This window comes from Cyprinodon tularosa, unplaced genomic scaffold (assembly GCF_016077235.1).
Source record: "Cyprinodon tularosa strain WSP-4 unplaced genomic scaffold, ASM1607723v1 ctg185, whole genome shotgun sequence".
NCBI lineage: Eukaryota > Metazoa > Chordata > Actinopteri > Cyprinodontiformes > Cyprinodontidae > Cyprinodon > Cyprinodon tularosa.
In genome coordinates, this window is record NW_024038643.1 from 1,201,708 (window position 1) to 1,218,575 (window position 16,868).

At 37.8% G+C, this 16,868-nt stretch overlaps 1 protein-coding gene across 2 annotated transcripts in view; it reads right to left on the reverse strand.

The window, feature by feature from the left end:
- The window catches only part of dock1 (dedicator of cytokinesis 1), a 305,990-nt gene that overhangs the window by 8,183 nt on the left and 280,939 nt on the right, over nucleotides 1-16,868 (reverse strand). For both annotated transcript variants that reach the window (XM_038282563.1, XM_038282562.1), the window contains exons 47-49: nucleotides 8,107-8,244; nucleotides 1,868-2,010; nucleotides 699-897 (exon numbers count right to left, since the gene is read on the reverse strand). In XM_038282563.1, coding sequence (XP_038138491.1) covers nucleotides 699-897; nucleotides 1,868-2,010; nucleotides 8,107-8,244 — 480 coding nt within the window. The remainder of the gene's footprint in view (nucleotides 1-698; nucleotides 898-1,867; nucleotides 2,011-8,106; nucleotides 8,245-16,868) is intronic.

The following is a 16,868-nucleotide window of genomic DNA, read 5'->3' on the forward strand; positions in this document are numbered from 1 at the left end:
ATTAGGTCTTTACTAAGCGCTCAGATTGAACAACCAATTCCATTCTATTCAATACCAACACTTTTTCATATATTTTCCTAACTCCTTTGGGTTTGCTGTGTGATTCCAGTCACATATTAAAAACAGCTATTTATATTCCTAAAGGAGAAACTCATTTGGATAAAAGTGATTGTTGGGTTGCAGGCTGTTATTTGTGGTTAGTAATAATCATTTACATGCATGATTGTTTTTTTTATTATGGCTTCAATTGGAATATGCAAAAATAGGTCCTTGGGGCTACTCTGGACTCCTGGAGACATCAACAAATAATTTTGTCATTGGTGAAATTCAAATGAGGGAGGGACCAGGAAAGACATGCAGTGCAAACTACGGAGGCAATTTCTGTCCACAAACAGTAAGAAATATAATGCTTTTACATGGAAATTTTGTTTATAAAAAGAACTAATGAAAGAGTTCAACTCTACAAATGAGTTTTGAAAATGTTTCGGCATGTTAATAGAAAGTTGAGAGGAAGGAAAACCTTTTGTAGGAAAAGAATCTATTCGAGATCTTGTGGGAACTTAACTAGAAGTCGACTGAGACTGGATTTAACGCATAAAGAGCTTTTATCCACAGATTAATTATACACAAAGCCCCATTTCACAGGATAACAACAGACATAAAAAAAGAGAAAACAGAAATGTAAAACCGAACACTACCGTCTCTGAGAGTATGACGGCTTCAGGGGGCTGCAAAGTCATTTCTGCCGTCTTGAGCTCCTTGTCAAAAGTCTCTTGGTGCTTGCTGTTCCTTTTCTCCTTCTTCTTCTCTTTGCGTTCCCTTTCAGGTTCGTCCCGGTCCAGTTTGTCCTGAGACTTTGTATGCAGCTTCTTTGGTAGAAGGGGCTCCAAGGCAAAGCTGATGGGAAGAAAAGACAATATGCCAAATGATCAAAGAGACTGTGAAGAGTTTGAAAATTCTAGCCTGTACAGGTGCAAAAATTAGAATATCACAAAAACACTTATCTGCTTAATAAACTTTGAAAAATGGGAACTCAAGTGGAATAATTTAAGTAGAGGTGAAACAATCAGATTAATCGATTAATGAAATAATAGTCAACTACTTTAGTAATCGTTAATAAGAGTATAGAGTCTCTAAAACATGCCTTTAGCATGTTTAGTAAAAAAAAGAAAATTATGCAAACATTTTGCATCTATGATGATAAAAAACATTTTCATCCGTCAATATGCTCTATCCAGAACCCCTGAAGCAGAAACGCTTTGGTTTCACCTCGTTTAAATAAAAAAAAAAAAAAACTTCTTTAGGGAATTATTTCGTATCGGATTATTAATTGATTAATCCAAAAAATAATTGACAGATTAATAATTTGGCAAATGATCATTAGATGCAGGACTAGAATGAAGTAAAACAGTGTAATCTGATTTTAAGGAAATTATATATCAAATATTCCAACTGTAAAATAGATTTATTAATAAAAATGTTGGCTTACTGCAAAGTCTTGCATGACTTTAAACTCGATATACATTCTGGGCTCCTTTGACAGGGATTACTGCATCAGTGGAGCGTGGCATAAGGCTAAATAGTCTATGGCGTAACATTAGGCTGGTGCATCTATTTCCGTCATATTTTCTTCTTCAATTTAATTCTTGGAAACAGCTGACTGTGACAAGCCAGCCACTTAAGGCGAGACCTCTCGTAACACAAACCTCATAGGTGTACACTCTAACACACTGTGTCTGCATCCTGCCATTTTCCCAGTGTGATGAACAGGGTCTCTTATCCAGGGTGTACCCTGGAACCTGCCTAATGAACGCTAAAGATAGCAGTCCCCCCTGGTGATTCCTGGATAAAAGTAAACCTAGGTTACCCGTCTGATCCAGGCCTGGAGGGGGAGTTATCAGAGGAGATAGAGGTAACTGAAGCGACGGACAGCGGCCTCTGAGAGGAGGGCATGGTGAAGGAGCGCACCATGGAGGGAGGGCGAGGCCCTCGTCGTTCGTCACCTGTCGGCTGGTACAACAGAGGAGAAGCGAAACAATAAGATTTATTAAAACACTATTATCAAATTTCTTATTGCATTTCAGTAAGTTGTCTGAATGATCCATCACACAGGCTCCACAGACCTTTATGTAACATTTGCACTGTTAGAATATTGATTTTAATAGACAGTAACACAAAATACAGAATAAAAACAAAAATATAGAATAAAAACAAGTTTATAGTTTAATAAATATTTGGAAAACCTGCACACACAGCACAAATTCTTATTTTTCAAAAATTGTGATCTTATGTTAATTTAATAAGGCTGCTCTTCAGCGCTAATTCATTTCAAAAATATTTTATCGTTCGTAAAGGGAAATTAGATGACCTGTAGTTTCGCACACATTTAGGTAGACTTTTCCACAATTAAACATAAAGGGTAAATGTTTTTGTATTTAATTTCTCTGTTAAAGCTACTTAATTCAGTTATTCTACAACTAAGCTATAAATATGAAGGGTGTGTTAGTTCTTCATCAACAGCAGCAATACCCTCTCATCAACATCCCAGAACCTGGGAAATAAAAAACCTATCAAAACCCATCAGCTTTAAAGACTGTTTCCATGCAAGGGAAGGGATAACATATCTAACAGAGAGGGCTTATTATCACTTCCTAGGAAGCTCCAAGTTCTTTCCAATTTGAAAGGTTGCCGCCCTCTTCCTTTAACTGAGGGAGCACCTCTCTACCTCTAGCAGGGTAGAGGGAAATGCTTGGTCAAGCAACAATTAAACCTGTAAAAGGAAGAGGAGAAATGAGAAGCAGTCTCCTGGGATCAACTGGCTGCAGACAAGCTGACATCAGCTGAAAGAAAAGGCATGGAGGGGAAATAAAATTCTTTACTGCAAAGAAAGATAAAAATCATGTGGTTGTCAGATTTGTTATAATTTTACCAACTAGGGTTGAACTATCATCCCAGCCCTGACGCTTGCTCTTAACATTATGGGACTGCTTCATGATACCACTGGGAGAAGAGAAAATTATATACTTTACTCTGCTTTGACATTTACATTCTAATGTGGATTTATGTATAACCCTTAGTTATACATTTTCTTTTTAAAAGGGGAAATGCAAGAAAAACTCAAGTATGAATCTATGTCATGATATGAGCTAGAGGAGTCTGTGTCCATTCTTTAAAAAGATGCCTCAATTCCCCTGTTTATGATGTATGATGCACCTTTAGAGGCATTTCCGCAGCCAGTTCCTTAAAGGCAAAAAGCAGGGCACTGCTGGATGAATTAGAATTAAAGGTATAGTGGAGGATTTTCATGAATTTTTTAAAAGACCCTCTTTCTCCACCTAAAAAAAAACCAAATGCACATGCACAACCCTGTACCTGCTCCAGAGAGGGAATACCTATTAATAGCCTGCAAGAGTGTGCAAGAGCCCATTCCTCATTGTACACATTGTCTGTTTAAAAGTTTCAGTTTGCATCGCTCATACAAGCCTTTTTTCCAAAAGAAGATTTGCTATTTTTCCACTATTTCAGACTCGCCAACAGTAAGTGAAAATGGAGACGAGCACATAGGACGGCCTTAAAATATCCCCAGAAAGATTGAAAATTAGGAGGACCACTTATTTTGATGATCCACCTGGAAAAAGAAAACCATCCACTATACTTTCAAGTGTGGCATTTCTCTGGTGAATTATCAGCAAAGCTAAGATTTACTGCTGTTGTCTACTTAACCTCCTAAAAAAGCCAATCTCAGAGGATTCAGATGCCTTTCCCATCTAGGTACGTCAAACTCACATTTTCCAAATAAAAACCAAATGATTTGCACCAGAATTAGCTCTTTGATCACGTGTAAGCCATGCAAATTTCTTCTGTTAAACTTTAAACATTTGAATTTAAACACTTTATTTTAAGTGAAAAACACTCCAGTCTGTTTGAGCATTGATGGGTTAGTTAAACATTTGCTACAAAATCTCAAACAGATTTTATTCAGACTTTGACTAGGCCACCCATGACATAGAATATGTCATGTCTTAACCCATTCTGAGATCGATCTTGATATGGCGTCTCTGAATCGCTGTTTTTCTGCATAGCTTGAGGGGAAATATTTAAGCTAAAAATCACAGACTCAGGGGCAGACAGAGCAGCTTCATGGTTGGCACTGATAGTATCACTGCAAACAACATGCTTAACTGAAGAGGTTCTTTTTCTGAAATGTTGTAGAATCCTGAACATTGACCTTACCAGACACATGTAAGGCTTTATTACGGTTTGTTTTGTGGTTTTGTTATTTTCCGAATCAATCACATATAATCTCAGAGTAATTTAACTCCTGGGGATGTTCACAATTGCTCCATCACAATTTTGCTCTGCGTTTGTGAATAAAACCTCCCACTGTGGTTTAGCTGGAACTCAAAGCCTTAGAAATTGATCAGACTGATAAATGTTAGTGACCTTGTTTCTCATATTTTCTTGAGTTTCTTTAAATCAAAGGATAATATGGTGTTCCCATCAATAAACCACATGTTGACAGACAGGTCCTAATAATTTCTTGATACAATATATTGGGCAATATTCAGATGGAATGTAGTTTTTTTCAATTGAAACTAAAATGAAACATCAACAAAAACAGGGTTAATTGAGGTTATTTAAATCTGATTTAAACATTTCTGAAGGAATCTTTTTTTTTTAAATCGGGTTAAAGAAATGCATTCAGATGTGTACTCTTTTTTTTTATCTAATAGAAAATTCTTACAATCCACATCAATTAGCACACCTTGACACACAGGATAGTAATTCTATCTAACTACAAGAAACAACAACAAGATTATTATATAAGATATAAGGTCAAAATGACATTTCCATTTAAAAACATCAACACTGCTATAAAGGTATATAAAATAAATTAATCTTCCATTGCATTTGCATAACCCTGCACTAAAGATTTCCAGCAATTCTCTAACCATATGTCTGGAGTGTTTTTTTTTTCTTCCATTTATCCCTCTCACTATGCATGGCTCAAGTGTAAAACACATTTCTATGATTGCTCTGATTGTAGATAAGGTCGAGGTCAGTGTTGTGCCTGAACGCGTTCATTGAACGAAAGTTCATGAACTTGTTCATATTTTGGGCGAACGTGAACTGAACGTACTGCATTATTGCCTGATGAACATTATTGTGAACTCGTTCATTCTGGCGTCTGTGAACGGCATGCTCTCTCAGTTCAACTCCGTTCAATAGGTTGCCAGATTTCTATAAAGCCCTCCAGGCGAAACCCCGGCTAAATCACACCGTAAACAGGCCTTAATATGTAGCGGGAAAAACACCCAATCTGGCAACAGCAGCTACCAGCGTCGTAGCCTACAGCCGCGTGCGTCATCAAAACAAAACGCAGCGTGGAAGCCACAGCAGCATGGAGGCGACTTAAAACAGGTTTATGACCAGGTGGTCGGTGAGCTTTCAGTAAAAAAATCCGCACTTCAGTAACCTTAAATTCCTACCTCAGCCTGGTCCCTCAGTTTGTGTTAGTAAAATCTTCTTGAGCGGAGGTCTTCAACAGGGGATCCGCGACCCCTAGGGGGTCTACGGAGGTACTGCATGAGGGTCTGCATGGTTAGTTGATATTTTTATATTCCCCCCCTGCATTTTTTTCCCCCACTAATTGAAATGTCTTTAAATACTCATTAACATGAAATCAACACACTGTAGTAAACAGATAAATGGAGGCAGAAGATGTCTTTCAGTCATCAATGCACACATTCAGCGACACACAGGAGCTCTTTCAAGCTGGGCACCATTTCCTTCACAACACCTGTCCCATCAACCAGGAATCAGAATCAGAAAAACTTTAATAATCCCAGGGAGAAATTAATTTCTTTACATTACTCCATCTGTAATAGAGTGACTATAGGACACAATTTCATACAATATATATAAATAGGGGGTCCCCGCTCCATCTCGCCATCAGTTTGGGGTCCTTGGTCTGGAAAAGAAGACTCCTGTTCTTGAGGGTTTTACTATCCATGTAACTTGTTTGTTAAACCTGCCTGGTATAATTTTCCAGGATTCCAGGATTCCTTTTTAGTATGTATTGAAATGGAATTTCAAATGGAAAAATTTATTAAAATAAAAAAAAACATTTGCACCTTAAAGAATACTTTCCTATTTTTCTTTTAACCCATTTAGGCCGGGAAAGCATTACCGCATTTCTACCATTCAAGCCGGGGGTGCTGTTGCGTCATTCTACCATTGACGCCGGGAGAGCATATAAGTCAAGCAAGAAGAAAGAAGTTTTTTTCAAGCAAACATGGAGGAGTTTGACAGAGAAGAGTTGTCGGAAGGCAGTGATTTTGAGGAGTGTGTCGGCTTTGATGACGGTATAGATGAAATGATGACTTTGAACGCGCTGAACCAATCGAACTACCACCGCAATGCACGGAGTGTTTTCAACCGCACACCTGGAGTGAAAGTTGATTTGCCTGCAGACGCCACACCGCTGCAGGCATTTGAGCATATTTTTAATGAAGAACTTTGGATGCATCTAGTTACCGAGACGAATAGGTACAGTGACCAAACAAACCAAACTCCAACAAGAGCAAAGATGGCAAAGTGGTCACCCGTGACTGTGACGGAGATGAAGACATTTATTGGGCTGTGTATGTAAACCTCTCTTCAGGACGCAGTTCCCCCAAAATATGTCCCGGGACAGATTTGTGGCCATCTGGAGGTAGGTTGTATGCAATTTATAACACAGACATATGCATTATTATGCATAATAATACTGTTAATAAGTAATCATCAGATAGTTATTTATGTAATGTTTGTTCTTTATTTTGAAAACGTTTTATATTGCACATTCTCAATGAAGACATGATCACATATGGAAAAAATAAAAGGTTGAATTTTTTTTTTTTTTTTGATTACTGCTTTTCACATTTTTTTTTTTGGAAGAATTTCAAAGATAAAATATATTTTGAGTTCTATCTGCTACAGAAGCTGAGATATCAATAATTAAGGCGTTGACACAGTTGCTGAATTTACAGAAAAACTTCAGGTTTTAGGGGTATTTTTTAAAATCGGCCATAGGTTTTTAAGGTGTTTTTTCCAGGCGTTTTAGGCCTAAATGGGTTAATAATTCCTCATAAAAAAGACCATTCAAGCAGCACATTTTTCCTGATGTTTTTGAGAATATACTGTAGGGGTGAAAGCTGCAGCTGCTACTAGTGTGAAGTGAATGGACAGCAACAAAGCGTTAAAGAAACAATGGGGAAATGCTGTCCCCTCAATGCTAATGTAAACCCTGGTTGGATAAGGATTCAAAACTGGATATGAAGATGAAATCTGACGCACAGTTTCAGTGTTACAACTGATAAAATAATCGCTGTCTGTGGTTCTACAGTAGGCTATGGTGTAATTGAGCAATATAAAAAAAAAGAAAAAGAATTTTGGAATTGTGAACTATGAACTGAACTAGTTCATTTTAAAATGTGTGAACTGAACTTTGAACTAGTTCACGTAGAAAGCAAACTTTCCCAACACTGGTCGAGGTAATGGTGGCACATATTTACTCTTAGGATTTACTCTCAAAGAACTGGTGTAATGGCTGATTTTCACAGAAGTTGGCCTTCCAACATGTGGTAGGGGAACACTTTTTGGTACTGCCTTTGCTTGGACCACATCTATTATGAGGCCGCTGATCCAGAAATTCTGCGACAGAGTGGTGACCTGTCCAGGGTGTACCCTGCCTCTCGCCCATAGACTGCCTTATACAGCCACCGGCCCCACCGCAACTCTGACAAGGACTAAGTGGGAGAAGATGCATGAATGGATGGATGATCCAGAAATCTTTACAAATATGAAAGAAAGGGTATTCCTAATTACAGAGCTGTTGCATTGATATTGATGACATGTAAGATCTGTTTAGGTGTGAAAACATTGGGTTTGGCCGTCAACTGCGGCAGAACAGCTACTTATCTCAGTTTGACATTAACTCAGTTTGATCTCGACTTTTTTTCTGTTTTGATAGTTACATTTTTTTCAAAGGACCTTTGAACATTTCTATTCATGTGACAAAACAGAAGACAAAACTAGCACAGAATTCAGAAAAAAAGTACTTACCAGAGTCCTTACGCCATATTGTTTCTCCACCTTCTCCCGTAGCTGTTTGAAGCAAGCCTCCATGCGATCGTGAAAAGGCCTCAGTGCCTCAGTGACTTTCTCACCGTGAATGTGAACACCTTCAGCAAGATGTGGGATCTGATGGAGACAAAAAAAAAAACCCCAACAGCATGAGCGTCATCCATCCATTAACTATAGATGAATCATTTATCAGAGGAATTCATTATCATCTTTCTAAAGCGGCGGTCTCAAACTTCAGGCCTTGAGATCAACTACGCAGCAAACTTTAAGTACATCCCTGCTCCAGCAAACCTGAATCAAATGAGTGGCTCATTACCAGGCCTTTGATCCAGCAGTCATGAAGGCAGGAGGGGGAGACCACTGTTTTAACGGATTTCTTTAGGCCTGTTACCTTTTTAGTTGCCTATACTATCCTGGCACAGGATAACAGGAGCTGTTGATCTTTGCCCTTCCTAGGGCAAAGATCACCTCTTTAAAGATCACAAAAATATTTTACAAAAGCACCGACTGCCCTTGAGCTTTTATTTTCCATTTTGTAACCTTACAACCAATGCTTTGATATGTTTACTTAGGATTTGGTGTGATAAAACAATACATAGTAGTGCCGAGCTGATTTGGGAGAGAAATGCTGCATCTTTCATAGTTTAGTAATTAACCTCTGAAAAGTGTGGCGTTAATATTTCTCTGTATTGTATGACACAATAAAATAGCCAAAACATGGCTGTTTACCTAAACTGACATGTTAGGTACAGAGGGAGAGCTTTAATTAGAGAAGCAGCCGAGAGGTCCAAGGGAACTTTCGGGGAGTTAATAACGAGCTGATGATATCATGTAGCTGAAACACACCACCCTACCTATATTACATTAATAAAAATCTACTACGGTTATTCGGATTTTCCTAACTTTCATGGAGAGCCAGTGATCCATGGCTCTGGTGAAAGGATATAATTACAAGAAAACTTCTAATGTATGTTACAAATGTAGCTCAATTGAAAGATTTGCAAGAAGAAAGCCACAGTGGAAAGAAATCCATTAAGACCTTTAAATGGGGAGTGGCAGCCTAGTGGTTGGGGCATAGAGCTTGGAATCCTGAGGTTGTGAGATCGAAATCCACTCACACAAACTGCCACTCTGGGTGTCTAAGCAACCCCGCGATTGCTCCTTGGGCGCCCCACGATGGCAGTCCATGGCTTCCCAAGGGAATGGGTTAAATGCAGAGGTAAATTTCTCCAATGTGAGATCAATAAAGTTCAAAAACAGTATTATTTTCAGTGGAATTTCCAACAGAACTAGGATGTAGTAGAATGGGCTCTGGTTAAAGGAAAAATAGAAATTTAATGGACCGCATGTGAAGCACTGCTTACAGGCAAACCAACAAAGCACATCTTTCTGGACAGACCCCCCCAACATACAATAGTTGGGGGTCATAATGTAGTGATGATTCTCTTCAGCAAGGACTGAAGCTGTAAGAAGTTGATGAGAAGAAGAATGGAGGTAATTACAGAAGAAAACCTGGAAGAAAACCTCCAAAAGACTTAAGAATTACATTTACCTTCTAGCTTACCCTCTGAACATACAGTAATAGGTGCGTTGGAACAGTACAGATAGAACGGTCAAGTCAAAGCAATGACCTACTGTAAATCTTGATGAGAAAATGTTGCAAAGCTTGAGCCTTGATTACTTTTTATATTGCTCATATAATCCATCTGAGCCTGAGCTATTTTCAAAAAAGAACAACATTTTAAAAGCTTCAGATGTGGAGTCATACCCTGAAAGGCTTTGAGTTGTAATAACAGAGGGGGACTGTTATACAAACTGAATAAAGAAAGTCTTTCACACTTTTTAGATAAAAAAAATAATTAAACAACCATTTTCTATTCTCCTACAATAAGTTAATACTTTTCCTGTTGGTCCGCACAAAAAACTCCAACTAGAAAAAATAAAAAATTATGAAAAAGTTCTCAAGGTATGACTGTTTTAGAAAGACTTTGTATGTATTGTTCAGACATCATTGTCTGATCAATGAATAATCCCCAGCTTGAGTTTTTAGACCAAAGGCAATGCTGTTACCATGGCAAACTAACCCCCTTCCTGCCACAGAGATTGCCTCCTTGCAGCACAAGCATAAAAAGAATACTAATGCAAAAGTTTAGACAGACTACATCTACAGGCATGTACAAGAAGTGACGAATTTTTACTTCTCCACTGCTGACGCAAATGATGACGCAGGGCACCCTTTCAACTTCAGTGCTGCTTTTTACAACGTGGGAAGCCGGAGAATAGCAAAACATTAGCAGGGCAACATTGCAGGTAAAAAAAAAAGAAAAGGAGAGACTACCGAAAACTGGTAATTAGGAAACCCCCGGTGGCACAGAAGGTGTCAGCAAGCTCTGCTGACTAAATCTAGAGAGAGAGGAGGATGTAGCTTTCCTCAAATGCTTAGCAGCATAGCAGAGATATTTTGTTGGTGCTGTGCCACCATATGAAAAAAGAAAATTAACCCAGAAACAACAACAACAGAAGAACAAAAACATCTGAATCTCTTCTTTAAATACATAAATTGTAAGTAAAACAGTTCATTACTTGTAATGGCTTTTACAATGAATAAATGCACTCAAACCTGGGGCAAATAGGAGGATTCTGCTCAGAGGAATGTGTTTAGCATCAGGCAGGCAGGACAGTTCAGCATAAGCTCAGGTTTCTTTCTTCTGAGGGTTAACTGCCCCTTTATGGCTATATGACTATAGAGAAAACTGGCTTTACTCAGCTCCTTTATTCCTTTGTGATGAAATTTGTTGTAATAATCTCAAACAGACTTTTTCAATCCCAGGTGTTAACATAAGGATGAGGATTTATAGGATAAGGACAAAACTATACAGTGATGTGGAACACTTTTTGGAGGCCATGGTGACTAGCTTATATTATAATTCAAAAAACAAAAAAGACAATACAATTAAGAAAAATACATACTTTATTTGAAGTACAGTTGTTCAGTGGAGGGAGAATAATCCAATATGAATAAACAACTGCTGTCCACTGGTTTCATATTAATTTCAATCCTTGTAAAACCTACTTTTGCCGACAGGAAATAACTGTCCTCTACTAAAACAATTTAAAATTTAGGAATATATAGGAGAAATATTTTGCAAGAATGGCCTTTGTTCTATTTTTTGAATGCCACATTTCTGCTCATCTTACAGGCTTTCCATCCAATGTACACAAACAGACAAACACCAAAGTACTAAATTTTCAGCTATCCATTAGTTTTAGTTAAAATAACAGCGAATTTCAAAGAAATAACAAAGCTATGCACTGTAAAAGTGTTTGTAGGGTGTTTAAAAAAAACCCCACAGGATCCTCAGCTGGACATGGAGTCCCACGTCACCCTTTGTTTCACGCCCGTTCATCCAGCTGTGTTTTCGTGGGAGGGCACTGCTTTTAATATTCTTCCCATTAAACTGCAGTATATCAGTTAAAGTGCAAACTGCGTATGTTTTTTTCTTCTTCTAACCATGATTGCTTAAGCTTTAACCTGCATAAGCTAGAGCTCGCACTCATTTCAAACAAAAAAACAGGTAATGTACAGCTTAATAGTTAAATTAAAGAGGATAGTTAAATGAATAGCTGTATTAGATAGAAATACTGTACTAAACAAAATTTTCTTTTTTAAACACTCTGTGTATACAACAGGACAATAAAAGTTGTCTAAGAATAGCAGAGAAAAATTTCAGTGTAGCGGCCTGCTGTGATAAAATACGCTGGTGAGAACCCTTAATGTATGTATAGTATCAAGATTAAATGTATTATTTATTACATAGTTATTAATACATCTTAAAGGTATAGTGGAGGATGTTCTTTTTCATCAAAATAACCCCTCCTAACTCTCAATCATCTTGGTGATATGTATACGTAAGGCTGTCCCACGTGCTCATCCCTGACATAGTGAAAAAATTGCGTTTAATAGGCGTTCCCTCTCAGGAGAGGGTACAGGTTTGTGCGTGTGCATTTATTTTCAAAGTGGAGAATGCGGGTCTTTTCATAAATTCACAAAAATCCTCCACTATAACTTTAAAAGAGAAGATTTGATGCGGGAAGTTGGTCAATGAACTCTGGGTCATTTTGTTTCTTTGCAGTTTTCGTCTCTTCCTATTTCCATTTTAATGTATGAGATGTTTTCGCTCACTGCAGGGCATCTCATACGGGCTGATATATAACCACCACAGTTTTTATGAGATTTTAACTTTATAGGTCATAAAAATGTGTAGCTATGATTATTAATAAACTGATTTAGAGTAGCATGCAGCAGAGCAATAGAAAAGAGGCAAATGGTTTTCCAAATTGCTATATGAATTCAAACTAACAGTTTTTGTCCAATTCCTGTCTGAATATAGCAAATAATGGGCAATAGCTATAACAGAAAAACAAACACCTAATTTGCTATGTTTTAATACACTAATAAGATTATACACTAATATTTTTGTTTTTTATAGCTGGGAGGCTGAAGTAGGAAACAACAAAATGAAGATAGAAATTGCCAAAGGTTATGTTTTATTTAATAGAAAACCAAATATTTTCACAAGTTTTAATAAGCTAGACTGGTTGTTGTAGACAGCTGTATTTGTACCTAGATGATTAAGTTCAAGGCGTTTCGGTTGTTGTTATGGAGACTTGGTGACCTAGAGATGCCACTGCACTGCATTTCTATAACAGCAAGCTAAAGTGAATTTTCTTACTTCTTGCCAAATTTGCCTGGTTTCAAGATAAAGTTTGATGCTTCTACAGCTTGGTCGGTAAAAGAAAAGGTACTCTGTTCCACATTGCATTTATACTCTGAGAAAAATAAATAATTAGAAGTAATTAAAATTTCAGAAACTAATAACAAAAGGAACTAATAACTGTAATACCTTCTACTTGGTTTAAAAACTAGGGCATTTTCTCCCTTTCCTGATAGAAGTACTTCAATTAAAGGTTTGATAAATATATTTCAGTATAACATGCTCCAAAAACACATAGAAAATGGACAGTAGGCTGACAGGAAAGGGGGTATGAGAGAGGGGGAGAGACTTTCGGGAAAGGACCACAGGTCGGATTCAAACCAAGGCGAAGACTAAGGCCTCCATACATGGGTCGTGTGCGCTAACCACTGTGCCACCAAAGCAAGCCCCTGCATATTATTTAATGACTTAACCAATCACAGTAAACATCAGAGTCAAAAAACGACCATTCATAGATGACTACGACTTTCAACGCCCTCTATAAGGTTCCATCTTATATTTCCACAGAAAAACACTGATGTCTTATCAAGGACTTTGGGGAAATATTTGTTGAGTGGATTTTAGAAAGGAACATCATACCAGGATGCTCTCGAGTATTCAATTTTAGATAAGAATGTATCTCTATTTTTGACTTTTAGCTAGAGTACAATTTAATTATAAAGTTAATCTGGATAAAAAGCACACGAGCCTTGCAAATGGATTAAAACGAATTCCTTGAATAGACAGCCAAACTCCAAATATAGATCTGACTGAAATATTGTGGACTTATGCTGTTCATGTTGGGGAAAAACCTTCAATATTCCGGAATTATTATGATTCAGCTATAAGGACAAAGTCAATATTCCTTAATAGAGATATAAAATCCAAATTTTTGGTTCTTGCAAACACCGAATGGCAGCTGTTGCAGCCATAGGTTCAGTTTAAGAAAGAGAATTACTTATTTACATCGAGTCAGGTCGGTTTCCTTTTAAATGAACTAATCAATCTATACTATCTGGTGTATCTACTCAGATTATGTTGGTCGGAACTGATACTAAACGATTAATTATTGTGAAAATATTTAAAAGAAACTAAATGCAAAAATAAGAAGCAGTTTGCAAAGTTTTTTTTTTTATGGACTTCTTTTATAAAAACATTTCTTTGGACTTTTCTCCACCCATGTAACACACTAACACCCATGGTGTCGCACTAACACCATCCTATGATAAAAACATACGGACCAGGTATCAGTCACTGAAAGCCAATGAGTGTAGCTGTGTTGCGCTTCACTAAACCAAAGCTAGGTGCAGGAAGATAAATGAGACAGGGCAACACACACTGCACACAGATTTCCCCTGATATTGCGCACCTTCATCATCATCACAGCTGGGGCATTTTGAAAACAATAAAGGACTAGAGCCTGAGAAGGAAAAGGCAAAGGAAAGAAGACAGAGGGACGAGTTAGAGGGGGGAGAAAAGATGAGGAGAAGAGACAGAAGGATGAAGTGTTGAGAGATGAAAAAGCATGTGGCAAAACAAAAAAAACAGTGAGTGAAAACTGAGGCAAGATTCATGTCTCCCAGGATACCCACATCTTTTTATAGACCTTAAAAGGACTGAGTGCAACTGAGAGGTGGCATGGCAACAGAGTTCTGCTTAGCGGTTGCACGCTCATAAATACTTCGTGCACGATACTGAGGTTAAGGGCCAATACATACAGATGTGCACTTTTTGTATCACGTGCTTTTACTGTGGTCCATAAGGTGACATACAGTCCCTTGAAAAGGGAAGCGTTCAAGACTATGAATGCATGCATTGACAAAGTAAACCTTATAATTTACTGTAGTACCCTCTAAGAACAACTTTAGGAAAAACAAGTGGCAAAAGAAGTTATTTCTGTCTCTTGTATCATCATTGAAAATTTCTGGAACACTCCTCTATGCAGCGCTGCTTAAGTTCATCATCATTCTGGTTAATATTGTCTTTGTCCTGTTGATGACAGTGGGGGAAGCTTTCTTGGGGGAGCAGGTCTTCATCTACCAATGATTGCAAAGTACCTTATTTACATTAAATCAAGCCTAATTCCTCAGTCTACAAGGTGCTAGGTTTGATTTCCAGATAACTTCTTAACTGTGCGTCTAAAAGAACAAACCCTGGAATTATGCTGGTGAGGATTTTCAGTCATCCAGGTCATAGTCATTCCAAAAAAGTAAAAAAAAACACAAACCACTGGACTTTGTTTTCTAAGTTTATAGATGTCTGGAGTAGGGTTTGAATTCCAGGCTTATAGAGCCTTAAAAAAAAACCTACAATGAAGCAATAGAGTTGATTTCTTCCTGCTATCATCTCGACCCCCAGTGCTATGCAGGAGACAAAAACATCTTGCCTGGTCAGCCATTTCAAAAATTACGCCAACAACTCCCTTTTCAGAGGCATACGCCAGTATTGGGTCTTGCAGGTCAGCAATGACCTCAACGACTCCCCATTACTAAGGGTTGGACCTGTTATTACGATTCATTTTGCATGTTTTCTAAGCCATAACAAGGCCTTTGTTTGGGCCATTGTATAAGCCTGGAACTCAAACGCTACTCCAGACAGTTTGAATTGAAAAAGCTTCCTGGATGGGAAGCGAAAAATCCTCAAACTTGGAAAACAAAGTCCAATGGATTGTTTTTTTTATTTTTATTTTTTGGAATCCTGGAGTTATTACAGATGTGAGTTGTAAAAGCTAAAGGTATTTCTCACCATCTCTCAGAGAAAGAAAGAAAAAAAAGTGCTCCCCTGGTGGCCCCTGAAAATAAAAGCTACTATTTCAGTCTTCTTCTAGTTGTACTGTAAATGCATTAACATATTAATCCACTGTTTACTTTATTAGGTTTATAATGCTAGTGACAATATTGTGTTGGTCCAACTTTTTTTTTTTTTTTACAGTGTCCTGTCTGGCAAGGTGGCAATAAGAATAATTGTCTTGATGCCAAAAGGAGCCCAACAGATTTTACTTTCTTAAGTGTAGCGGTACGGCAATTGCCATACTGCTCCACTTGTTTCATGTATATAAATTGCTTTATTATAATTATGCAGGGAGTTTTACAGTTCATATGGACACTGCAATGTAAGTAGAGCAGAAAAACAGAAGAAGAAGAAAGAGAAAAAAAAAAAAAAAGGACAAAAGATGAAAGAAAGAGGAGATAGGAAGGAGACAATGACAAAACATTTTCAGTCTGCTTCATCACCTGCAATGAGTGTTGGTCCAACTTTAACCTTCAGGGCTGCTTTATATTTCTTGCTACAGATTCAATGAGGTGTGGTCTTCCAGTTAATTTGCAAAGACGACAACTGAAAAGACTGGTCCAGTGCTGTAAATCTTTTCCATTCCAACCTTCTTGGTGGGAATGACGGCCTTTAATTTAATGTATGCGCAAAGATCTGCATACTCCTGACTCCTGAAAATGACCAAAAGCTGTAATATTATTGGAGTGGTTACATCTGCTTATAATTCATCAGTCAACAGCCCCTCAACAGTAGCAACGGGTTGCTAATCAGATGCTCTGGCTGCTTTTAAATTCTTTGACTCTACAAATGTACAAAATAACTAAGAACTGAAGAAATTATACTGTAAAGATCAAACTATTGCTTACACCATATATACTTTAAGGACCAATAATCTATATAAAGACAAAAACTGCTTATGGGGTAGGACAGGTTAAGAAAGGACAAACATATACAGGTTTTCATGGCAGGTTATAAGGATCCACTGCTAAAAAAGAAGAAAGAACCAGCAGGGAGGCCCCAAGCTTGGGTATTCTTTCTACTAAAGTTAAAAAACATTCCCTAGTAAAAACCATGGGTCGAGAGTCACCGTTTCTCTTACAAAACTCATCATCTGGCTAACAAGGTCGGACAGGCTGAGGCCATAGAATGTTGTCCGCCCAGCACAGGGCAGGGATGGGCAGAATCTAAAGACAGCGGAAAAGAGCTGAACTCAAG